The 27,537-nt window shown below is 43.1% G+C and overlaps 1 protein-coding gene across 6 annotated transcripts in view; it reads left to right on the top strand.

Annotated features, from left to right (window-relative positions):
- The window catches only part of CNOT11 (CCR4-NOT transcription complex subunit 11), a 98,421-nt gene that overhangs the window by 15,993 nt on the left and 54,891 nt on the right, over positions 1-27,537 (top strand). For 2 of the 6 annotated variants that reach the window (XM_068268262.1, XM_068268266.1), the window contains exons 5-6: positions 1,382-1,584; positions 7,331-7,427. In XM_068268262.1, coding sequence (XP_068124363.1) covers positions 1,382-1,584; positions 7,331-7,427 — 300 coding nt within the window. Of the gene's footprint in view, positions 1-1,381; positions 1,585-7,330; positions 7,428-15,313; positions 15,442-17,236; positions 17,556-25,691; positions 25,728-27,537 lie in introns of those variants that run through there. The other 4 variants (XM_068268263.1, XM_068268260.1, XM_068268261.1 and 1 more) reach the window with 4 other exon arrangements.

Below are 27,537 nucleotides of genomic sequence, written 5' to 3'. Positions count from 1 at the left end.
CTGATATGCATATGATTGTTCAGGGTCTGGCTAAAAGTATCACAGGCAGAGAATCAGCATGATAGCCAGGCAACTGGTATTGTTTAAAGGAAAATAAACATGGCAGCCTCCATATCCCTCTCATTACAGTTGTCCTTTAAAACGGAAAAGACCGGAGGATAGATCCAAATACACCCATGGAGACTACACAGAAATAGTCACAGGCAGTAAAAAGGTGAATAAAGTAGACTGTGAGCGCCACCTGCCTGTGTCGGTGAGTAGGGTTTGCAGAGCAGTGGAGGATCTCGCCCCAGCCACTGGTTTATGATATTAGAAACCATGAAGCCTCATCTAAGGGTTGTGTGTCCCACCAGTCTGTCAGAGAGTAATGCCTTATTTTTTTAAAGAAGGCATTACTCTCTGACAGACTGGTGGGACACACTCTCTAATGATCCTGGTTGCCCGTACAGCATGCACTAAGTGGTTGCAGGTCTGAGGCACTTAGAGTCCGCCTCCTCCTCTGTCTTGCTCTGTCACTGCACAAATTAAACACCTTTTGTGTACTACCTTGCTGACCTTTTATGTATCAGCTCCACACAGTTGCATGAAGTCTTTTGTCTAAATAATAAAACAAAAACAAAAAAAAAGTTTAGCCACACACTGTCATCACCTGGTATGTTCCAGTAAACAATTCAACAAATGCATGTTCAAATACTGAATAAACAACAAAACGGATTTTGCTGCAACCAACAGTATCGGAACATTTTAGCTGTATTGCCCGTTTTTTTTGTAAAGCGTAGTAGTGTATGCCACAAAGTCAGAATTGCAAATCCAGTCAGGTTGCTAATACGAAAATTTGTCATGTGCAAAACACAAGGCTGCATATCGCACTAAGATGTTCCATATAATATGTATTAAAGACATGAGCCTGGTGTATGGTTAAAAACAATAAAATCCTTCCAAGACCTAAAATGATACAATACCGTCCATAACCTTGCACCAGGCATGTGATGTAACTATGATGCGTACATATGTAAGCGTCTCCGGGGAGTTGAGCGCAGGGCGAGCCAAATGACGACTCTCCCTGCTGCCCCAAAACTCCCCGGGAGCATTAAAAATTATTCCCTTTTCGAGTTGTCGCAACTCGGGGTCCGACATCCGCCAAAACCCTGAATCGCCCTTAAGTTCCCAGCGCAGCATTACATTGGTGCCATGGTGTGCTGAAACCACCTGCTTCGACTATGATGGTGCCTCTGCTTAATTAGCTGGAAGATCTTGCTGAGTGGAGTTGATCTGAAAGTGTGACCTAAATGATGTAATGAACCTCAAACATTTTGTCCACCATTCTGTTTGTACACTGTTCAATATTTTAATGTAAATTATTTTTCCCCTTCACATACAGCTTCTTGGAGAATTAGAAAAAGACCCGAAGTTGGTTTACCACATTGGTCTCACCCCCGCCAAGCTCCCAGACCTGGTAGAGAACAATCCTTTGGTTGCGATTGAAATGTTGCTAAAGTTAATGCAGTCAAGTCAGATCACAGAATATTTCTCGGTTTTGGTCAATATGGACATGTCTTTGCACTCCATGGAAGTTGTCAATCGGTGAGTATGTAAGCTGCTTTGTCACGTGTTTTGGCACTTATTATATACATGTACTTATACTATATATACTTGTGTAGTGGAGGGGGGGGGGGGGGGACCCATCTCCTTTACCACTGATGGTCTAGTGTGAAGGAAATAGTTGTCTGAAGGCTTTCTCTCTCTCCCAACAACTCCCCCCCCCCCCCCCCCCCCCCCCGGATGATTTTTGTACAAAATCCACAGCCCTGTTAAAGAGACACTGAAGGGAAAAAAAATATATGATATAATGAATTGGTTGTGTACTATGAATAATTACTAGAAGATTAGCAGCAAAGAAAATATTCTCATATTTTTTGAGGTTTATAGTGTTTTTTCTAACATTTCATCATTCTCTAATATGTGCAGATTACACAACACTCAGCATTCAAAATGATTCTTTCAGAGCAGTCTGTGAACTAATGACCTCTCATCTGCCAGAGGAAAAGTAAATGGTTAACAGTTGAGATAATAAAAGTCAGAAAACAGCCCTCTCCACGACTTTGAAAGTCGTAGAGATAATGGCTTTTTTGTATAGAGATAACTGGAGTTTCTTAACTCTTCCTGTACTGGAAACAATTAGACTGATGTATCTGATCTTAATGTTTTATTTCTTAGCTGTACTACACATACAAATCATATCATAGTTTTTTTTTTTTTTCGCTTCAGTGTCTCTTTAAAGAGACACTGAAGCCAAACAAAGAAGATATGATTTGTATGTTTAGTACAGCTAAGAAATAAAACATTAGGAGCAGAGACATAAGTCTAATGTTGTTTCCAGTACAGGAAGAGTTTAGAAACTCCAGTTGTTATCTATGCAAAAAAGCCATTGAGCTCCACGACTTTCAAAGAGCTCTGTCTTCTGAAGCTTGTTTTCTCAACTGTCAGACACTGTATTTTCTTTCTCTCCAGATGACCGGTCAATAGTTCATAAGACTTCTCTGTGAAAACTTTTAGAAGGCTGAGTAGTGTGTAAACTGCAAATATTAGAGAATGATGCAATGTTATAAAAAACGCTATATAACTGAAAATAAAAATGAGAAGATTTTCTTTATTACTACCAAATATAAAACAGTAGTGTGGTTCCACCCCTAAAGATTATCTCCACAATTAAATATATACACACAAAACAGGGTTTTTTCATGAACCAAAGTCCTTTTTTATTCTTCAAATTTTCTTCAGAAAGTTGGTGATAAGTGTAGATACAACATCAGACCTTCACTTCACATAAAACTGCCTGACACGTGTTTCGCGGCCATAAGCCACTTCCTCAGAGGCATATCATAAACTACACATCTGTCAAAAAATACATAAATATGTACATACCATTAGAGACCCATGCGCAGATCAGGACAAAACGGCCACGACCTAATATAATAAATTTTTCTATCTTACCCCAAGTCACGGTCGTAAAAAACACCAGCACGATCTATGGCTAAAAAAGATATCTATCTATATATAGCATTGGTCAGTATAGCACCCCAATTTTCATAATGGACTAAATCAGACAATATATAAATATAAGGTGACTAAAGAGTCCACACATCCTACACATGCAAAGTAGAATGAATACCAAAAAATTATATATACACCCATATTTCATAAGGTACCACCACAGTAGGTCAGAGAAGAAATCACCATCTGTGCACCTATATCACTAGCAGAACGCATAGCTATATCGTGAAAGTTGTATCCGTGAGCATTCAATAGAAACAACACAGTGCATCAGTATGTTTGCACATGATATATCATACCTGTGCTATATATCATACATCATCACACTGGAAATGAATCTATATCTCCAAAAGAGTGCCTATATATAATAAGCCCCTATATATAGAGTGTTACAAAGACCTCAGTGCTAGTGCCGCAGTATACAGGAAAATAGATAATCACCATCACCACATAAAGCCTCCATGCATGTGAACCCATGACATATGATGGATACCATCAAACATTGACTATATAATAAATACCAATGTGGTGTAAGAATAGATCACTGTGATAAAGATAGCTTAACCACCTTAGCGGTATGGACGAGCTCAGCTCGTCCATTACCGCCAGAGGGTGCCGCTCAGGCCCTGCTGGGCCGATTTTTAATAAAATAAAAAGCAGCACACGCAGCCGGCACTTTGCCAGCCGCGTGTGCTGCCCGATCGCCGCCGCGAGCAGCGGCGAAAGAGGGTCCCCCCAGCCGCCCGAGCCCTGCGCAGCCGGAACAAATAGTTCCGGCCAGCGCTAAGGGCTGGATCGGAGGCGGCTGACGTCCATGACGTCACTCCGCTCGTCACCATGGCGACGAGGAAAGCGAAACAAGGAAGGCTGCTCATTGCAGCCTTCCTTGTTACTTTTGCTTGCCGGAGGCGATCAGAAGAACGCCTCCGGAGCGCCCTCTAGTGGGCTTTCATGCAGCCAACTTTCAGTTGGCTGCATGAAATAGTTTTTTTTTTTTTAATTAAAAAAAAAACCCTCCCGCAGCCGCCCTGGCGATCTCAATAGAACGCCAGGGTGGTTAATTCCCATAGGGAGTCATAGTACCTGAAGTGAGTGAAGAGGAATACTCCCAGCGCCGTCCCAGCGTGAGTAGGCTGCAGTGGACATCATTCACTATACTGCAGCCTGCATAAGAACCCCAGAGCACCAATGAGATACAAGGAGGGGCGGGTCACCGTGATTGGGTCCAATAAACTACAGACAAACAAGCTCCATCCGCCCAGATGAAACGCACGCTGATGAAGCGTGGTGTGTTGGAGCGCAGATTATACAGACTCGCCTTCTGCACATGCGCATCAAGTAGATCACTTGTACGCATGCCAAATACTGCCCGGGGGCTCGTAATTAAAGCGTCCCGACCCGGCTTCCGCACATGCGTATCAAGTAAACCACTTGTACGCATGCCCCTGCAACCCGGCGGCTCGTAATAACATTACCCGGCTGTATTCGCCCGAGATCTCACGGGACCACCAGTCACAGCTGTAGTTGCCATAGACACTTGTCCACGCGAAGAAGCTTGTTTGTAAACATACTGGCGAGTAAAAAAGGGGGGGGGGTAGTTCTAACTAATGCCATTGGAGGTCCTCACTCCCTGTTCTATCTCACTCCAAGGCCCCCAAAAAAGGGGAACCCAAGACATGGTTCTCTCCTGGGGGGACTATTTCTTCTGATGGGCGGTTGTTTGGGTTGATCATATGTATATTGCTTGGGGTTATACCCTCTTCCACCCCTGGGACCTGCCCTCCCTCTATTTGATCTAACTGGCTCCCACCGTTCTTCAGTGGGGGTCCTGATGTCTTTCCTATTTGGTGAGGGATAGGTGTACCTATCTCGATTCATAAATCTCCCAGGGAAATGTCGTGGATATTGATCTTCCTCACTTCTAGTGTTACAGTCCCCTGGTGGTTGGGGCCGTTGCTGAGCACTTTGTGGTGAGAAAATAAACTTACTACACCATAGAGGTTTTCTTTCCTATATGATCTGCACATGGTCGGAGACACACTGGAGGATTCGCTGAGGTTTACTGGCTGGGCCGCTTGTGTTGAATGCCAACTGTTGTAATTGGCACTGAAATCTGGTGAGCATAATCGTTTTTCTACAAAAGGAGAACGCCTGAAGGTGTATCAAGTATATAGGTTCGTCAACTGATAACTTTTTTTGAAATTGGGACCTTTTTTATATTTAGGACTCTTTAACTTGGACTTTTGCTGGAAAAATTATGCAATAAATAGTCTTGGACAGTTTAGTAAACCCACCTACTGCCCGCACAGAGCTTGTGGGACGTGAGGGGAAGGTCTGATATTGTGTTTAAAATTTGGGTCCTGGAAACTAGGCCATTTATATGAATGTAATTTTATTGGATTCACTTAGAGCACTGGCGAAAAACTGTACTGGATATATATGCGGTTTTAAATTAATGTAGTCCTGTTGAGCGCTAATATCATTTTAATATAAATATTTTGGACTTTGGGTATACACCCCTTGCTGATTATAGCGCACCAGGCAAAGGAGCTTATACTGTTGGAGCATTGGTGATCACACCTATATCTTTGCCTTGAGGAGCGCACTTTTCTTCCCATTCAGTTGTTTATGGTATGCCTCTGAGGAAGTGTCTTATGTCCGCGAAACATGTGTCAGGCAGTTTTATGTGAAGTGAAGGTCTGATGTTGTATCTACACTTATCACCAACTTTCTGAAGAAAATTTGAAGAATAAAAGAGCACTTTGGTTCATGAAAAAACCCCGTTTTGTGTGTATATATTGAATTGTGGAGTAGATTTTCTTTGCTACTAATCTCCTAGTAATTATCTGTATTACACAACCAATTCATTATATCATAATTTTTTTATTTTTTGCTTTAGTGTCTCTTTAAGTATTAGACTAAGGAGTCGAGGAGTCGGAGTCTGGGACATTTTGGGTACCCAGAGTCGGAGTTGGAGTCGTGGTTTCATAAACTGAGGAGTCTGAGTCAGAGTTGGAGTCGAAGATTTTTGTACCGACTCCACAGCTCTGGCTGCAATATCACCCCATCACGGTTCATACAAGAGCCCTGCATGGGCTGTAGAGACCCGGGTCTGGACAATAAAGTGACTGATGCCTAATACCAAGGGTAAGTTGCTAGTGCTCAGTATAAAAAAGCCATACGTGTATTAAAATGCATGATACTGTATATAGTGATTAGTAGCTGAGAAGAAAAGCAGGTCCGGTACCAGTCGCAATGCTTCAGTGAGAAGTTATTCCAACAGGTACAGTAAGGTCACATAGAGGTATAAAAGACGGCCTGACAGCCGTTTCGCATGTCCCCCTGCTTCGTCATTGGCCTCTGACGAAGCAGGGGGACCTGTGAAACGGCTGTCAGGCCTTCTTTTGTACCTCTGTGACCTTACTGTAACTATAGGAATAAATTCTCACTGAAGCATTGCGACTGGTGCCGGACCTGCTTTTCTTCTCAGCTACTAATTGTGATATCCTCACCAGGTAGAGAGCACAGTCTGCTCGGTAACCTAATTCCAACTGCCCTTTCCAGCATAAATCGAGTGCCAGTCACCTGCATCTTTCTTATGATATATATAGTGATACAGAGAGTCAATATTCTCATAGTCAATACCTGAATAGAATAAACTGAGACACAAATTGAGTGAACCAGGCATATAAATGAGAACTAGGTAAGTAAATGGTGGCAAGCATACTATACTGACCCCGCGTTCCCCAAATAGAAGAAAGTTGAGGGAGGCACAAGAATGGCATGGCGTGGTCCACATGACCACCTTGTCAGAAGCTGACTGCATGCGCCCCTTTGTCAGAAGCTGACTGCATGCGCCCCCTGTTACTGAACAAATAGTGTGGTAAATTATCAATGGACTCCGTATGCAGCTTTTAACCGATGGAAAACTGATTGACGAACAGCCCTTTGTGAATGGAGCCCATTGTGTATGTGGCCTCCTTTTTAGATATGAAGGTGTACAATTTTTATATTGTAGGACTTTTGCTTTTTTTCTTATTTTCTTTGGGCAACGCTGTCCCTCCCAGTGCAATAGTTTCACCTCAATATCCAAAATACTTGTAGTTCTCCATAAATTTGCTGGGAAAGATGCAATTCCAAGTTTCAATAACTTGTTTATTTGGCTTTCATCCCATCCACTCTTCATGGGAAACCTTTGTCCTACTAAGATTTCAAGATAAAAATGCGACTTTGTGCTGTAAATTCTTGTATTAAATCCTACAAATGTATCTTTTAGGCTTACTACGGCAGTGGATCTTCCTCCTGAATTCATTCATCTTTACATTTCCAACTGTATATCTACCTGTGAGCAAATTAAAGACAAATATATGCAGGTAAGACTGCTGTATAGGTTTAGAGTTGCAAACGTAGGTACAGTTGTCAGTTTCTTCCCTGATGCCAAAGATATATTGGGGGTGGGATTGAGAACTCCACAGGTGTTATCTGCTGCTGCAAAATCCTATCAAAACTAAATTTTGTGCATAGGATACCTTACCTATATCACTAATAGGGAGAGTTCATTTAGTAAAAAGATGTATCCTTCCTCAACTCTTATACGTCTTTAGAAATACACCGATCCTGATACCTAACTGTTTCTTCTCTGCCATAAACAAACTGATTACATCCTTCCTATGGGGTTCATCCACTCCTCATATAGCTTTATCCAATGCTTTATCCAATCTACAACTGCCTGTTGAAAGGGGGGGGTGGCACTACCAAACCTTAAATGTTATTGGGCAGCAGTCCTCCATACAGTATATTGGTGGTTTACGCAATCTACATATAATCCAGCGACTGTGCTGGAAGTTGCCATCATTGGATCCTATATGGCACTATCTGCCCTTCCGTATCGAGGGCTTAAAGCTATCCCCTCCCTGATGACTCAGATGAAAACTATGGCTTGCATATGGGAAATAGCATAACAGTTCCTACTAGAAGGTAACCAACGGTCCCCTCATACCCCTTTGTGGAATAATGTTAGCTTAAAAGAATTTACGACTATCCCTGACCCCTCCATATGGGCAAATAAAAGTATCCTTAAGCTAAGAGACATCATGGGAGAACAGGGACTTCTGTCATTTAACTCACTTAAAATCCAGTATTCTCTTCCTAATTCCATGTTTTTTCGGTACCTTCAACTCCGACATGCGTTTGAGGCCCAGTTTCATTCTGAACCAATACTCCTACAGCCCAGTGAGATGGACAAATAATGATGCACTCAGGCCTTAAGGGTATCTCACGTCGCAACTATACGGTATCTTTATCTCCCATCCTACTAAACTGCCTAACAAATTCTTTGCGCCGTGGAAAATTTGATCTTCTATGAAAGACTGGGAAGGAACGATAGCAGATTTCCTCAAACTCCCAATAGCAGCTAGACATAAATTAAGCGCACTGAAATATCTTTATAGAGTCTACTACACCCCTCGCAGATTATCTAGGATGGGATTGGGTACATCGGATGCATGTTGGAGATTTGATATACAGGATCTTCTCAAAAAATTAGCATATTGTGATAAAGTTCATTATTTTCTGTAATGTACTGATAAACATTAGACTTTCATATATTTTAGATTCAAATACACACAACTGAAGTAGTTCAAGCCTTTTATTGTTTTTAATATTGATGATTTTGGCATACAGCTCATGAAAACCCAAAATTCCTATCTCAAAAAATTAGCATATTTCATCCGACCAATAAAAGAAAAGTGTTTTGAAACAAAAAGTCAACCTTCAAATAATTATGTTCAGTTATGCACTCAATACTTGGTCGGGAATCCTTTTGCAGAAATGACTGCTTCAATGCGGCATGGCATGGAGGCAATCAGCCTGTGGCACTGCTCAGGTGTTATGGAGGCCCAGGATGCTTCGATAGCGGCCTTAAGCTCATCCAGAGTGTTGGGTCTTGCATCTCTCAACTTTCTTTTCACAATATCCCACAGATTCTCTATGGGGTTCAGGTCAGGAGAGTTGGCAGGCCAATTGAGCACAGTAATACCATGGTCAGTAAACCAATTACCAGTGGTTTTGGCACTGTAAGCAGGTGCCAGGTCGTGCTGAAAAATGAAATCTTCATCTCCATAAAGCTTTTCAGCAGAAATAGCGGCAGAAACGCCTGACCTGGGCTACAGAGAAGCAGCACTGGACTGTTGCTCAGTGGTCCAAAGTACTTTTTTCGGATGAAAGCAACTTTTACATGTCATTCGGAAATCAAAGTGGCAGAGTCTGGAGGAAGACTGGGAAGAGGGAAATGCCAAAATGCCTGAAGTCCAGTGTCAAGTACCCACAGTCAGTGATGGTCTGGGGTGCCATGTCAGCTGCTGGTGTTGGTCCACTGTGTTTTATCAAGGGCAGGGTCAATGCAGCTAGCTATCAGGAGATTTTGGAGCACTTCATGCTTCCATCTGCTGAAAAGCTTTATGGAGATGATTTAATTTTTCAGCACGACCTGGCACCTGCTCACAGTGCCAAAACCACTGGTAAATGGTTTACTGACCATGGTATTACTGTGCTCAATTGGCCTGCCAACTCTCCTGACCTGAACCCCATAGAGAATCTGTGGGATATTGTGAAGAGAAAGTTGAGAGACGCAAGACCCAACACTCTGGATGAGCTTAAAGGGGAACTGAAGAGAGAGGTATATGGAGGCTGTCATGTTTATTTCCTTTTAATCAATACCAGTTGCCTGGCAGCCCTGCTGGTCTATTTCTCTGCAGTAGTATCTGATTAAAACCAGAAACAAGCATGCAGCTAGTCTTGTCAGATCAGACTTATAAGTCTGAACCACTGAAACACCTGATCTGCTGCATGCTTGTTCAGGGGCTATGGCTAATAGTATTAGAGGCAGAGGATCAGCAGGGCTGCCAGGCAACTGGTATGGTCTAAAAGGAAATAAACATGACAGCCTCCATATACCTCTCTCTTCAGTTCCCCTTTAAGGCCGCTATCGAAGCATCCTGGGCCTCCATAACACCTGAGCAGTGCCACAGGCTGATTGCCTCCATGCCACGCCGCATTGAAGCAGTAATTTCTGAAAAAGGATTCCCGACCAAGTATTGAGTGCATAACTGAACATAATTATTTGAAGGTTGACTTTTTTTGTTTCAAAACACTTTTCTTTTATTGGTCGGATGAAATATGCTAATTTTTTGAGATAGGAATTTGGGGTTTTCATGAGCTGTATGCCAAAATCATCAATATTAAAACAATAAAAGGCTTGAACTACTTCAGTTGTGTGTATTTGAATCTAAAATATATGAAAGTCTAATGTTTATCAGTACATTACAGAAAATAATGAACTTCATCACAACATGCTAATTTTTTGAGAAGATCCTGTAGATGGCGCAGGATTCTTTCATGGTTTCTGGGAATGTGGACGAATCAGACCGTATTGGTCCCAGGTGCATGACTTGGTGGTGGAGGTAGTTGATACGCAAATCCCATTCACAGCTTCAGCCATGGTGCTTAATCACTTTGGGGACACCACTCTTAGGCCACATACACACATCAGACCATAGTCTTTTGAAAATGAAAGATCACAGACCAATCTTACCACCCTTCATGTAGTATGAGAGCCATACCTACACAGTCTTTTCTATGGAGCTGAACTCCACATCAGAAAAAAATCTTTGCAAGATGCTGCACACACAGATGCTGTACAGACACAAAAGATCAGTATCTGCAAAAGATCTGTTCCTGCCAAAAATCCATTCCTGCAAATTGCATTCATAGTCTATGAGATCTGCAGATCCTCATACACACATGATTTAACTGACATTCATCTGCAGATCAAGCAATCATCTGCAGATCTGAAAATCCATCCTGGTGGATCTGATCTGCAAATGAATGTCAGTTAAATCATGTGTGTATGATGATCTGCAGATCTCATAGACTATCATTGCAATTTGCAGGAATGGATTTTTGGCAGGAACAGATCTTTTGCAGATACTGATCTTTTGTGTCTGTACAGCATCTGTGTGTGCAGCATCTTGCAAAGATTTCTGTCTGATGTGGAGTTCAGCTCCATAGAAAAGACTGTGTAGAGTATGGCTCTCATACTACATGAAGGGTGGTAAGATTGGTCTGTGATCTTTCATTTTCCAAAGACTATAGTCTGATGTGTGTATGAGCCTTTAGTGAAAAGAAGCTATATCTTGCAATACTATTATTATTATTTTATGCAAGAAGAGTGATAGCCCTTGCTTGGAAGAAACCAGAAGCACCAACCATTGCTGAATTTAAACCCTCAGTAAATTTGGACATACCGATTTACAAAAATGTTTTAGATTCGAGGTTCTACTAAAAAATTTTTACAAGATATGGAAGAAGTGGTTAAAAAAATTCAATATTGACATCTAATCTCATTGTGAAGACATTTATGCCAGGAAAAGATGTATTTTGATTTAGAGGAGCTGTTAGGTATAAGGTCTCAGAGAAAATAAACACCTATATCAGTAGCTAAATATTGGCTGTACTTACATTACATATGCATTTCACTGTCCACGTTTGGATTTCACTGAATTTTTATATAGTATTTGCAGAGATTGATGCTCCTGACCGCTCATGGCAGGTTCCATGTTTGACTGTCTTCTATGAAGCCAATTGTGATGTAATATTATCCTCCCTTACCCTGCTTCCTGATTGATGATTCTTTAGCCCTCCCAAGTTCCAGCCCTCAAACACTCCCACCAGTCTCTGGTCTAAAGGGGCATATTGTCTGTCACTCAGGGGGCCTAAGGGGGGGTGCGGGCGATCATGCTTTCGGGGGGGGGGGGGGGGGGAGTGAGCCGTTTTAGTTCTATATTGGGAAGTCTGGATCTTTTCAATGATTCGAATCGGATCATTGAAAAGATCCGAATCTTTGAATCATTTGCAGCAGAGTGAGAGAAGCTGCAGTTCATTTCTTCCAGACATCCACTGTGAACCGAATCTCGGGATGATTCGACTCACAAAAAAGATTTGGATCAAAGATCCGAATCGTTCATGATCCAGACAACACTACTGTGCAGTGAATATTAATTAGCCATGCGGCTAGGAACAATAGCAGACTCTCCGTATACTCTAATGCAGGCATGGGCAAACTTGGCCCTCCAGCTGTTATGGAACTAAAAGTCCCACAATGCATTTGCCTGTATGAGTCATGACTGTGGCTGTCAGACTCCTGCAATGCATTGTGGGGCTTGTAGTTCCTTTACAGCTGGAGGGCCAAGTTTGCCCATGCCTGCTGTAATGCAACATGTGCACTGTGAACAGCACATTGATTTTTCAGTGCTGTGAGTTGGGTTGCTAAAAGGCTGCTGTAACATGAGCCTGTAATGTCCCACTGTGAATGCAGCCTTAGGGCGGGATAGGGAAATGAAGGGGGGGGGGGGGGCAGTAGGGAGAAGAAGCAGCCCCAGCATGCTCTGCAGTATCTGTTATGCTGCCTCCTTAGGAGCTTGGGAATAAAGAGGATTGCTATTTAGCCAACAACAAAGAGATTTTTAACTTTAGTATTGCCTTTTTGGCTTTCTTCTAAACTGTTTAAAGACTACCTAAAGCCAAAAAAAGTTTGAACAGCAATACATATATGCAATCTATGCACTGTGTACAGTTAGATAAACATAAAAAGTTTACATCTGGTATATTGCAGTGCATAGAATAGACTCACATTTAGATCTGCTGTAGCACCGCCATCTTGCTTCTCATGCTGAAGCCAGGGACAGTACACCTTCAGCTTTGTGCCTCCCCTCCAGCATTTGTCCTCCCCTCCAGTCTTCTGCCCTCCCCTTTGTGTAACTATGTCTGGGAAATCCCGTGCAGATAGGAAGGACTGATGACATTGTAGATAACCTCCTGCAGCCGTCTCTAAATCATCTCTCTCCCGGCTGTGCAGCCACCAGCCTCTCTCTGCCTTTTCCCCATGTAATTAAGCCTGTCACTCCCCGCTGTGCATATGCTTCAGCCTGTGTTCATAGTCTCACTCGTGAGATGATGCAGAAGTTTACCATGCATGATCTCTCGAGATTTTGCAAATTGAGCCATTCGTGGGTCGGGCTCTGTAAGTGGGATTGCCAGTGATGTCAGCAATCCCACAATGCTGTGCGAGCTGGCCAGGCAAAAGAAGAAAAATCGCCAGGGGCAAAATTGACAGGGGGGAGTGGCTTATGAATGAATTGATTGATTGCAGTAGCATGTGGTAAGAATTAGATATTATTTTTATCACAAATCTATATATTTTACTGAGTTAGGTTATTTCATGATAAGTTATATCTTAGCTTTTGAGTCTCTTTAACACAGGAGAATAGAGGTTTAAATTAGCTTTTGTAGCCTGACAGTTACTCTTTAATGTATTTATGTGCGGGGGGGAGGGGGGTGGCTTTGGGGGGGGGGGGGGAGGGAGGAGATCGGGAGACACTCTGTACAGGGATGTTTATATATGTTTTGTATGATATACATGTTGTATGTTTAAGACTTTTTGAAAACTAATACAATGGTTTTTTTTCAAAAAAATATATTGGGGGGCATGATTCTGTTATCGAGAGGCCCATAAAGTAAGGGCCTGAAATGTCACACCACTTGGACCTAGCATAGGTAAGCTATTGATAAAAGGTAGAGATCATCTCTTTACCTGATTAGACACAGATTGTTTAGTGTATTTGTAGCTTTTAAGAAGCTTTATCTTATAATCCTTGACCCTATAGCACATACACAACATTTCTACTACACAACTGCACATACAGTGTACATGCATGGGAGATGTTATCATTCATTTATATAACATCAACAATTAAAGATGACACATTCTTGAAAACTTGCATAAGTGTGTATGTACAGGTGAAATTGAAAAAATTATTATTGTGCAAGAAGTCCATTTATTTCAGTAATTCAATTTAAAAGGTGAAACTAATATATGAAATCGGAACCCTTTGCAGGTGTTTTGAATTAATGAGTCTGTTGAACATTTATCAAGAGTGTCTGAGTCAAAATATTAGTAGGTTTTTAGAAATCTATGCAGAACTGTCTCCGACATCCCAAGAAATCAATAAATAGTGCAGATTCCGTCTTAAACTGTTAGGAATAGGAGGAGTTAGGAAGGTCTCTCAAGCAGTGCAGTGTGTGAGGGAAATTACTGTTGCTGAGGTAACCAACCCATCTGCTCTCAGCAGGCTCTGAGTGAGGGGGGGGGGGGGGGGAGGAGCCCTTCACAAATCATGCCTGGCCTGCACCTCAGCACTGTCTATAGAACTGCTATGAAGCACTTTTTAATCTGCAGCAGTTTAGGGATGGATCTGCACTTTTCTTAACTGCATTGCAGCTCTAGAAATCCACGCTAAACTGCCGCTATTACGTATGATTTGAGAAGTTTCTTACTATACTGCAGAACGATTCCTCTGCTGTTTAGAACAGTTTTTTAGAAGAAAAAAAACTGTTGGAAATGCTTTGATAAATTTGGCCCACAGTGGGATGTTGCAGAGCTGCATTATAAAGTCTTATAGCGCAGCTTACCGTACTACAATAAAACGTGTATGTGGCTTTCACAGTGCGATGTTAGCTTTGCTTTTTATCCCGTAGCATTATGGTAATGCACTGCTGCAGTGTTACCTGTAAACACCCGTTACAAGGTACAGGAAAGCATACTTTTCATTGCCTGTATAGGCCCATACACACGCCGGATTTCCGCGAACGGGTCGTTCGCCCGCCCCGTCGTTCGCCCGCTAAATCGGGCGTGTGTAAAGACTCGCGTTCGTGTGTAAAGCGAACGATAGTCTGTACACACGCCCGATTTAGCGGGGGAACGACGGGACGTTCAAACGACCCGTTGTTCGCGGAAATCCGACGTGCGTATGGGCCTTTAGCTTCACTGTTCCTACTCTATGGGACAGTAACACAGCGTTAATCTGCGTTACCACTTTTTTGTTGCATTGTAATGCTGCGTTATGATGACTTCACATCACAACCCACAGTCCTACTGTGAATCTAGCCTGACACTTTGAGCCTACAATACTGAACATTTTCACTATATTCAAATGGTCTGTTATCTTGATTGTGGGGTTCCCATCAGCTGTAAGCCATAATCACCAAAATTATATCTTGAATATGAATGTAGAGGTGTGTTTGTTTGTGCTGTTTTTTAGTTTTGTTTAGTTTTGTTTTTTTTATAGAGATTATTTTCACCTTTTAAGTTGAATTACTGAAATAAATGAACTTTTGCATCATATTCTAATTTTATTTTCTGTAGTTGGCAAAAACCGGTATTGGCTGTTACAGGTATCCTTTCTGATAATGTCTGTACTAGTGCAGTACCAAATACTACTAGAAGAAAGATGGAACCCAGATGCACTTTTGGAAGGAGGCAGGTCAGCAGAGGTATTGATATGTGTTCATATGGTGACAACCCGTGACTGACAGGCTGTAGAAAGTGAACGGATTGTGGTTTTTAAAAAAAACAACATATTTTAATATAATATTTCAATTTGAAATGCACATTTGTGTGGACTAATAAATTAGCCCAAAGACGCTCAGAGGGATGCAGTCCCGGCTGTTTTTATGTGCTGTTCTACAGTCCAGTACAGATCACTGCTTGTTCTTTATCATACAAGGGACAGGCAGACAAAGCCATATGTACAATGGTTTGCAAAAGTATTCGGCACCGTTGAAGTTTTCCACATTTTGTCATATTACTGCCACAAACCTGAATCAGTTTTATTGGAATTCCAAACCACCTTTTGCTGCAATTACAGCTGCCAGACTTTTAGAGTATGTCTCTACCAGTTTTAGACATCTAAAGACTGAAATCCTTGCCCATTATTCTTTGCAAAACAGCTCCAGCTCAGTCGGATTAGATGGACAGTGTTTGTGAACAGCAGTCTTCAGATCTTGCCACAGATTCTCGATTGGATTTAGATCTGGACTTTGACTGGGCCATTCTAACACATGGATATGTTTTGTTTTAAACCATTCCATTGTTGCCCTGGTTTTGTTTAGGGTTGTTGTCCTGCTGGAAGGTGAACCTCCACCCCAGTCTCAAGTCTTTTGCAAACTCCAAGAGGTTTTCTTCCAAGATTGCCCTGTATTTGGCTCCATCCATCTTCCCATCAACTCTGACCAGCTTCCCTGTCCCTGCTGAAGAGGAGCACCCCCAGAGCATGATGCTGCCACCACCATATTTGACAGTGAGGGTGGTGTGTTCAGAGTGATGTGCAGTGTTAGTTTTCCGCCACACATAGCATTTGGCATTTTGTCCAAAAAGTTGTTTTGGTCTCATCTGACCAGAGCACCTTCTTCCACATGTTTGCTGTGTCCCCCACATGGCGTGTGGCAAACTGCAAACAGGACTTCTTATGCTTTTCTGTTAACAATAGCTTTCTTCTTGCTACTCTTCCATAAAGGCCAACTTTGTGCAGTGCACGACTAATAGTTGTCCTATGGACAGATTCTCCCACCTGAGCTGTAGATCTCTGCAGCTCGTCCAGAGTCGCCATAGGCCTCTTGACTGTATTTCTGATCAGCGCTCTCCTTGTTTGGCCTGTAAGTGTATGTGGACGGCCTTGTCTTGGTAGGTTTACAGTTGTGCCATACTTCTTCCATTTCTGAATGATCGCTTGAACAGTGCTCCATGGGATGTTCAAGGCTTTGGAAATCTTTTTGTAGCCTAAGCCTGCTTTAAATTTCTCAATAACTTTTTATCCCTGACCTGTCGGTGTGTTCTTTGGACTTCATGGTGTTGTTACTCCCAATATTCTCTTAGACAACCTCTGAGGCAGTCACAGAGCAGCTGTATTTGTACTGACATTAGATAACACACAGGTGCACTCTAGTCATTAGCACTCATCAGGCAATGTCTATGGGCAACTGACTGCACTCAGACCAAAGGAGGCTGAATAATTACGCACACCCCATTTTGCAGTTATTTGTTAAAAAAAAAAAAAAAGTTGGAATTGTGTGATTTTCGTTCCACTTCTCACTTGTACACCACTCTGTATTGGTCTTTCACGTGGAATTTCAATAAAATTGATTCAGGTTTGTGGCAGTAATGTGCCAAAATGTGGAAAACTTCAAGGGGGCTGAATACTTTTGCAAACCACTGTATAAATGGCAGCAATGACTGTTTTTGACTAAACTTTAGTTTGTTTTTTTGTCATGTTCTTTATTTTCATTACAGAACCGCTTGGTCAGATTGGTGTGTGTCTTTCTGCAGTCTTTAATCAGGAATAAAATCATTAATGTCCAGGACTTGTTTATAGAGGTGCAGGCTTTCTGCATAGAGTTCAGCAGGATACGGGAAGCGGCTGGACTCTTTAGGCTCCTGAAGACTTTGGATACAGGAGAAAACCCAACAGAAGCCAAACCTGCTAAATGAGACTATTACTGCCATAGGACTCTGTGGCCTGTACATTCTGCCTGCTCCTTCTTTTGTTCTGAAGATTCTCCTAGTATGGCGAATAACCTATGCTACTACTATTACAAGAGAATCCTATACGGCTACTGGTATATTCCTTTCTAAGATCAATGTCACATGCAGAACACTGATGGACTGATACTTTTAATCTACTTACCTGTAATCCACAGGATTTGCATTGATAGTTCTGTATCAAGATGGTTTTTATATTTTACTTCCATGCACCTTGCGTTTTGGAAAGTCAGTCAGTAGTGCTGATCCTGTCAACATCAGAAAAATTGTTTCTGCAGAGCCCGCCCCCTCGTTTTCTTTCAAAGTTTGCTGCATAGTTGAGTCAGCAGCTTCTGCAGCATTAAGGCCCGGTGCACACCGAGCGGATCCGCCGGCCGCATCCGCCTGTTAATGCGCGTGGCTATTGTATTTCAATGGGCTGGTGCACACCGGCGGTTTGAGGTTTTAAACAAACCGCAAACCTGCCTCCTGCTGCACGTTTGCTAAAAACTTCAAACCGCCGGTGTGCACCAGCCCATTGAAATACCATAGCCACGCGCATTAACAGGCGGATCGCATCCAAATCCGCTCGGTGTGCACTGCCCTAAATATCTGCACTCCGCACCCAAAACTACTAGCGTTTTGTGGATCTGCTAGCAGTTTTGGTGTGCACTGGGCCTAACAGCTGCTGTTCCCTTATGGGCTTTATAGCCTAAGATGAACGTATTCTATGACAGTGAATGCAGCTGTGGCAGAGGTTATATCTGGAGCATTGGCTGCTAGAAGTTAACACATTTTTTATGAATTGGGGCCCGTTTCCACTGGTGCGGTGCGGAATGGCCGCTGATTGCATGCGGGTGCGATTCCGCATGTGTATTTTACCGTGATTTTGCATAGGTTAGTATTAATGCGATTTTAACTGTCACTGCCTGTGTGATTTAACATTAGTTTCTATGCGACATCGCGGTAAAATACGCATGCCAAAACCGCATGCAATTTCCCTATTAAATACATTAGCGGTGATTCGCATAGCGGGGTGTGAAATCTGACGGCTCTTCTGCGCAGATTTTTCCTGCACAGAAAAACGCTCAGGTATACTGACTTATGCGAATCTGCATGCAGACAACTCATGCGGATTCGCAATAGTGGAAACGGGTCCTTAGTGTAAATTTGGTTGCAATTAATATGCAGGACTGAAACTGCACCAGTGCAATGATGGATATGGTTTCACTTTGCATGCAAATTGCAACCAAATCTGCTAGAAAAAAAAATATAGTTCACTGGTCATCTTTATTGGCTGCTTTTCCTGGTCCCTTGGAGTTTACTATAAAGGGATTCTACTGTAATACTTTTGATTTTGCTGTCACCAGTTATTACCCATAATGCGTTTCCATGTGGGATTTAATTGCAAAGTCTGTAAATAAGCAGAATGTACAGATTTTAAACATATATATTTTTGTGCTAATATTCTTTAAAGCCTAACTTTAGGCAGAACTTTAAAAGACAAAACTCCCTCCACCCAGCAGTGAGCCTGTGAAATGATGCACTGTTCTTACTCTAACCATTCAGTCTTTACCTTTTCCATCCCATAACTGAGCTGTGGCTTTTTATGCTATTAAAGCACAACACATCCTTACTATGGAGGTTATACAGACATCACACAAAGGGCTTGAGTCACAAAAGCGTGATAACTGATATCACAGGCGTGCTATGCAGTTATCACGCGATCTGCTTGCATGTGAAGGTTTGCACGCGTAAAGGATTACGTTTGTGTGCTAGACGAAGGTTTGCACACGGTCACACGCAAACATGCACGTTATCGCGTGCAAACCTTCATTTACAAGCGAACATAATCCTTTATGCATGCAAATCTTCGCACGCGGCAGATCGCATGATAAATGCATAGCACGCCCGTGATATCAGTTATCATGTTTTTGTGAATCAAGCCCAAGCTGTGTTAGGAGGCTGTTGCTCCTGAAGTTGAACAGGCATGTTAGCTACTTTTTGTTCCTGATTTACTAAGGCTACAGTCGTAGTGTTGCAGTGTAATGGCTGCATTGTAACGTGGCTTGCTGCACTGCAATGCAGCACTTATGCAACATCCATAATCCAGCAGGAGTGGTGTGGTATAATGACGTGCAGCATCCCAACAAATGGCATGCAGTGCGTTACCGCAAAATGTGGTGACAGTGAAGCATACTTTCCTTTCACTGTATGTGATGCAACGTGCAGATGTGTGGTGCCACTTTACCATTCCATTGCTTTCCTGCTGTTCTAGGGAACACAACTCCCACAGTGAACCTAGCCTAAGGCAATCTGCAGTGATCTGGGGAGTATTCAAAACCTCAGCGTAATGATAGACATGTTTTTAACATGTAGTCCAGATTTGCAGGATCACTTATGAGATCCCCACTGGGGGATCCTCTGTGTTTACTGAAGTTGCCTTATTAAATCGGGCCTAGTATCTCCATGGAATTAGATTTTAAAGGGAACCGTAGGTGAAAGTGGCATGGAGGCTTCCATATTTATTTTCTTTTAAACAATACCAGTGATGTGGCAGTCCTCCTGATCCTGTCTCTAATACTTTGTCATAGACCCTGAATAAGCATATACTGATCAGGTACTCTGACTCAGCTGACTCAAGATTTATTGGATTGGCCATATGTTTGTTCCCGGGGATTAAGACACTACATATGCCAAAAGATCAACAGGACTGCCAGGCAACTGGCATTGTTTACAGGGAAATAAATATGGCGGCTTCCCTAGATCTCTCTCATCTGGTGTCCTTTATAGGCAAGAAAAAAAGTATATATATTTTTTTTTTTTTTCAATGGCGTGGAGAAGCTGATCTAGTCCTTATGTTTCCCCAGAGTTGGGCTTTAACCAGACGAACTGCAAGCCTCAGCTAGCAGATACTAACAGGTTCCCTGCTAAATCAAAAGTATCCCTTTTCCGGTCATTGTTATATTAACAATGACTGGAGCTAGCATATAGCATTCTTTCAGCTGATTAATCCTTTGTCAGTAAACTAATGCTGGGTACACACCATGAGTTTTCCCGCTCGATCCGAGGGTTGATCGGGATCGATTCGACTATGTCAGACGTGCTTGATTCGGGCTTTGATCGTTCCTGCCGTCGATTTTTGCATACTTAACATGCAAATCGACAGCAGTAACGATTGAAGCCCGAATCTAGCATTTAAGAAATAGTCGAATCGATCCCGATCGACCCGCGGATTGAGCGGGAAAAAGTATGGTGTGTACCCAGCATAAGACATGGCATGAAAGTTATCCAGGCTTATTTATAAAGGCATTGCAGAGAGCAGTGTTGTGTAGAGACTGATCTCGCTATTCAATTTCACCTTCCATCAGTGTACAAATGAAAGATGACTGGGTACTGTGTTACTTAGTTTTCATGCTTGCCTTGTTAAATGGCCTGTTAGGTGTTCTTTGCTGTACAAAACTTGTTTGCTATTTATAAATGTGGCATTGGTTTAAAAGGTGGTCATGTTATCCTTGAATATAATAAATATTCCATAGTCGCTGTTGTGCTTGTAATCTATTGATTTCCAAACAACACTTTGCAGCATTTGGACTTGACTGTTTTAACAATTACCTGTAAGTCAAATATTATTCACATATAAAGAAAAAGCACCAGAACACCGCTCACTCGAACAGGGACAGTGCTGGAACCAGGAAGGCAAATCCAAAGAGACTGTAGCAAAAGGAAGGGATCCGCACATGTCCTAAAATAATCCTTTATTATGGACGTATCCAAAACACCAATCACGCATCAGTAGCTAACATGTTTCAGACCTACTGGTCCTTAATCATAGCTAAAATAAAAATGGCACAGAAAAACCATATATACCCACCCCCTGTGAGGGGGGCGGCCCCCAACCGGGGATACGCCCTCCAACCTCACAGATGGGAGGGGATATTTAACAAGAGAGTAGGTGTGGGATTTTGACATATAGAACATCTTAATTGAGACCAAACATTGCTCAGATCAAGGAAATCAAATAGTAACAACCCCACTCCAAGCGTAGCAATAAAATGGTAAAATCAACTAAATATATAGAAATTAATTAAAAATAGGGAGGGAAAAAAAGCGGCCCTATAGCAGCACTATGTGATTAGAGCTAGGTCCCATCGAGAGTTCAAACCTTGAGGGAGTCTTGTGCCTAGCCTAAAGATCCATAAGGCCTCACGACTTTTTAGCTGTTTGGATATATCTCCACCCCTCACATTCTGGGACACCCTTTCCAGACCATGAAAAGAGAAAGAAGACATATCGCCATGATGGACTTGGCGAAAATGTTTCGCTACATTCGAGACATTCGAGCTTAACCATCCAGGACCGCAATAATGTTCACCAATTCTGGCACGTAAAGGCCTGGTGGTGCACCCTACATATTGCAGGGCGCACTCACTACAGGTAACCAAATAAATAACACTGCGGGTGCCACAATTGATAAACTGTTTTATAGGAAACCTGCGACCGTTGGAGGCAGAAGTAGCCTCCTGAGTCCGGGTATGTACATGACAGTAGTGACAGGTCCTAACACCACAGCGATAAGAGCCTACGGTGTTAAGCCAAGTGGGAATTCTTGACCCGGAAATATAGAGACTTGGGGATAGTGACTGGGCCAGAGTAGGGGCACGCCTACTGGCAAAACGAACCCCCTGTTGTAATACACAGCGTAAATCCTCATCACCCTCCAAAATTGGGAGGTATTTCCTCAGGATCGAAACGATCCTATTATACTCAGTGCTAAAGGTTGTCACAAATGTTGTTTGGAATTTGTACTGTTATCTCTATTAATACCCTTCAGGAGTTGTCCTCTGTCCCTGGAGTTGGCCCGTAATTTTCCCCTCCTAATCATCCAATCCGGATATCCCCTCTCACGCAGTCTCATTTCAACTTTATCAAACTCCTCTCCGAGCCATGTATCCTCCGAGCAGTTACGTCGGGCTCTAATAAACTCCCCTACGGGGAGTTTATTAGAGCCCGACGTAACTGCTCGGAGGATACATGGCTCGGAGGATACATGGCTCGGAGAGGAGTTTGATAAAGTTGAAATGAGACTGCGTGAGAGGGGATATCCGGATTGGATGATTAGGAGGGGAAAATTACGGGCCAACTCCAGGGACAGAGGACAACTCCTGAAGGGTATTAATAGAGATAACAGTACAAATTCCAAACCTATAAATTGGTGACAACCTTTAGCACTGAGTATAATAGGATCGTTTCGATCCTGAGGAAATACCTCCCAATTTTGGAGGGTGATGAGGATTTACGCTGTGTATTACAACAGGGGGTTCGTTTTGCCAGTAGGCGTGCCCCTACTCTGGCCCAGTCACTATCCCCAAGTCTCTATATTTCCGGGTCGAGAATTCCCACTTGGCTTAACACCGTAGGCTCTTATCGCTGTGGTGTTACGACCTGTCACTACTGTCATGTACATACCCGGACTCAGGAGGCTACTTCTGCCTCCAACGGTCGCAGGTTTCCTATAAAACAGTTTATCAATTGTGGCACCCGCAGTGTTATTTATTTGGTTACCTGTAGTGAGTGCGCCCTGCAATATGTAGGGTGCACCACCAGGCCTTTACGTGCCAGAATTGGTGAACATTATTGCGGTCCTGGATGGTTAAGCTCGAATGTCTCGAATGTAGCGAAACATTTTCGCCAAGTCCATCATGGCGATATGTCTTCTTTCTCTTTTCATGGTCTGGAAAGGGTGTCCCAGAATGTGAGGGGTGGAGATATATCCAAACAGCTAAAAAGTCGTGAGGCCTTATGGATCTTTAGGCTAGGCACAAGACTCCCTCAAGGTTTGAACTCTCGATGGGACCTAGCTCTAATCACATAGTGCTGCTATAGGGCCGCTTTTTTTCCCTCCCTATTTTTAATTAATTTCTATATATTTAGTTGATTTTACCATTTTATTGCTACGCTTGGAGTGGGGTTGTTACTATTTGATTTCCTTGATCTGAGCAATGTTTGGTCTCAATTAAGATGTTCTATATGTCAAAATCCCACACCTACTCTCTTGTTAAATATCCCCTCCCATCTGTGAGGTTGGGGGCCGCCCCCCTCACAGGGGGTGGGTATATATGGTTTTTCTGTGCCATTTTTATTTTAGCTATGATTAAGGACCAGTAGGTCTGAAACATGTTAGCTACTGATGCGTGATTGGTGTTTTGGATACGTCCATAATAAAGGATTATTTTAGGACATGTGCGGATCCCTTCCTTTTGCTACATTATTCACATATAGTCATGGCTGAAATAGTTTACACCCCAGAAATGTTTCCAGAAAATTAAGAATGTCTCACAGAAAAGTATTGCAGTTAGGGCTTAGACACACTGAGTGCTTTTCTGGGCACTCTTTTAGCCTCCAGAGCTTTCTGAGAGCTTTTTAAAGGATGCTCTAATGGGCTTTCATTAAAATTGCGATGGTGGTAAAATCACAATATTTTACTGCAATTTTAATGTAAGTCAGAGGGGTGTTATTTTTTTTTTTGTTTGTTTGTTTTTTACTCCTAAGCTCTAGAGGCCAAAAAGCGCCCTGAAAAGCGCTTAGTGTGTCTGAGCCCTAACACGTTTTGCTATACACCTTTTTAATCCCGTTGTGTGTATTGGAACACAACAAAAGGAGGAAAAAAAGCAAATTGGAAATAATGTCACACACAACTCCCAAAATGGGCTGGACAATATTATGACTTTTCTCCTCTGCTGCAATCGTGTTTTTACAGGATGTAATACTACCCTTGGGTGTGTGCACACATCCTATTTCTCCACTCTATGTAGTATGAGCGCTTACCTACACAATCTGTTTATAGTATTAAAATATTTTGGCCCTTGTGCCACATGGAAGTGGTAAAATTGGCTGAATCAAAATTACTTCACAACCTTGTTGAACTCCAAAGGGTACTTGAAGAGCAAAAAAAAAAAACAAACTGCCCCAGTAGTGGGTAGCCTGCGAATAGTCCAGAGGCTTCCTGGATCCTACGGGCACCCATCAAATTAGCGCTGGGACTCTTATCTGGCTGTGAAGAAAAGGCTCCTGGTGAGCCGAGGTGGGGTAAGGCCCGGTTCACACTTGCGGTTGTTTGCCAAACGGACCGGATGACCTGACCGGATCCGGACCGGACCCGGATCGGAACCGTACGGTTCTGATCCGGATCCGGTCAGGTTGCATCAGGTGTTCATCAGGATGCGATCCGGATCCGTTTGGCAAAAGTAACGTAAAAAACAAAAAAAATGTTGGGGTCTGGGAGGTCAGCAGAAGGGGGACCTGTGGAATCAGGCCCTCTGCTGTTTAGCACTCACCTCCACCTGCGACATGCTGCCAACATCTCCGGATCCGGATCCAGCTGTGCTGCTCCACTCCAAAATGCTTGCCCACGTGTCCCCATCCAATATCGCCGCAACAATCCGCATAGGAAGTGGGGTAGAACATCCGGATTTCTCAGCCAGTGTGTTGTGCGCTCTCCGGTTCCCATTGGTTTGTATTGGCCGGATGGTGCAGTCCGGCTCCGCCCCGGATACGGCTGCCGGAGGAGCCGGATCAAAAAATAGCGCATGTTGGAACGGAGGCCGGAGTCCGGATCCGGTCCGGCTCCGGTCAGGCAGAACGGACGCATGTGAACGGACACATAGGCTTTCATTGCTATGCCGTGCGTCTGTTCCGTCCGTTCTGCAAGCGGTGCGGCTCCGGCACGGCGATTCCGGACGGCCACCGCTAATGTGAACCGGGCCTAAAGGAGAATTTGAATCTGCCAGAGGCATCCCTCTGCTAAGGTAAATAATAATCCCCCCCCCCCCCCAAAAAAAAAAAAACAGTTTGCATTAAAGGATTAGTTGACTACCTTAGGCTTTTTGCAGTCATCCTGTGCCCATGCTGTCCCTCTGCATCTCTCCAGCCAGCAGCAGGGTTCTATGCATGTGCGGCCCTAATCGTGCTGTCGCCTGGAGCGTCCCACGCAAGTGCTGTAATTATTTTCCCCGGACCATGCGTGTGCAGAACGCTGGCATGCACGGGCACTTGATGAGGTGCGTGGTCTGCAAGCTTGGAGCGGGTTGCTGGCTGGAGGGCTGTGGAAGGACGGTGCGGGCACAGGGTAACTGCAGGGTGCTGCAAGAAGCCCCAGTTAAGCTAAACTGCTTTTTTTTATTTCTTAGATTTAAGATTTCTTTTAACACCTTTGTTAACTATTTAGGTGGATGTCTTTTTCAGCTGAGATCAGGAGTTGTAGTATGGCTGGAAGTGTGCCACACTAGGGTGATGGTGGAGGAATTTACACTGCACAGAGGGACATTTGTACAATTGTGGAGACAGCGGCCTGGGGCCTTTTACGCAGGTCAGTCATTGCTATACTGAGCTGTTACCACCATGCACCCGATCGACTGACAGAGCGGGATTTTCTAGCATGATCAATATATTCAACAGATTTTAGCCTGAATCATTGATGGCACATGGTTGTGGTGGTACCAATTTTCATTCATTTCAATGAAATTATTGAATCAGATGGCTGATCAGGCTGCAGTATCGCTACAAGTATGGACACTTTTTATTTCAATCTTTTTTATTGAAGAATTTTTTAACAGCAGAATATGAACATAACAGTACAGACTATGTAGGTATACACTTAATAACAGGTTACAATGCATTACATAGCCACATAAGGAACATAAGTTTAGTAACCATTGCAAAAGATAGAGGATGAAGAGGTGAACAAGATATAGGAATGTCATAGATAGGCTTACATGGGGTAGTCAGGGGGATGGTAGTCACTTAACACTTATCTAGTATTGCTATCTAGGTGGGATAGCTACTGAGTATCTAGTTACAGCAAAATACCTCTCGCTCATTCACAGAACCAGAATATGGCTGAGCAAGAGCCTATTTCGCTCCAGCGTGGTACATAGCAATTGTGCCCTGTCTCCCAGTGGAGGCAGAGGTGGATAACAGATAAGCTTATCTAACGACAGGCAGAAAAAGGAGAAGAAAAGAGAAAAGTATAGGGTGGGTAGTAGTATTGTTGGGACGAGGAGGTCAAGCAATATCAAACCAGTCAAGACTATGAGGATTAAAGCTGCTCAGGGGGATCAGAGATTCCTAATCATAGCACCGTTATTAGGACCCAGGAGGTATTCTATGTAGGAGGACCAGGTGTTATTGAATCTAGTCATGTTATCTTCTAGCCGGGCACGTAGTTTTTCAAAAAAGAGGATCCGGCTTAACCTGCTTTTTACTAGCTCGAAGGATAGGGGGCCTGACTTCCATGCTGCAGCAATTGTTAGCTTGGTTGCAGTAAAAATATAGTTTACTAGTGCATTTTGTGGTTTAGTAAGGTTTGGATATGGAAGGCCCAGTAGGGTGTGGGTGGGATCTCTAGGGATTGGTTGGTTTACTAAGGAGGAGGCCCAGGTGCACACTCTTAGCCAGAGCCGACGTACTTTAGGACATTTCCACCAGATGTGGGCTTGAGTGCCCGAGACATTGCAACCCCTGAAGCAGTTCGGGGATGCAGTTGTGTTAAATGTTGCTATTCGGGCGGGAACCATGTACCATCGGAAGAGTACCTTGTAATTAACCTCCACTAGGTCTGCATTAATTGAGATTTTAGGAATATTAGTCCAAATGTCAGAGAGATCATCGGGGTCTATTAGGATGCTCAAGTCTCTCTCCCAGTCAACTATATATTTGGGTTTACGTTTAGATTGTGTCTGGGATAGCGCCTGATATATAGACGATATGGCACCTGGGGAGAGCGGGTCGGAGGCACAGATGTGTTCAAATGGGGTTCTAGTTAACGGGGATTCCGTATGTCTAAGGTGGGATTTAACAAAGTGCGAAATTTGTAGATAGCGGAATCTTTCAGCGTGGGGAAGCTGGTTATGTTCACGTAGGGAGGCTAGGGACTTCATGCCTGTGCCTGATGAAAGAGCATAAATCGTAGTGAGGTGGGAGTTAGTCCACCAGTGAAAGCTGGCTGGGGAGTCTAATGCTGCAGGAAAGGAGGGGTTCCCTAGGAAGGAGGCTAGAGGCCTATGTGGGGACAG

Source organism: Hyperolius riggenbachi, chromosome 2 (assembly GCF_040937935.1).
Source record: "Hyperolius riggenbachi isolate aHypRig1 chromosome 2, aHypRig1.pri, whole genome shotgun sequence".
NCBI lineage: Eukaryota > Metazoa > Chordata > Amphibia > Anura > Hyperoliidae > Hyperolius > Hyperolius riggenbachi.
The sequence above is the reverse complement of the archived record's forward strand: the minus strand, read 5'-3'. Positions and strand labels throughout refer to the sequence as shown.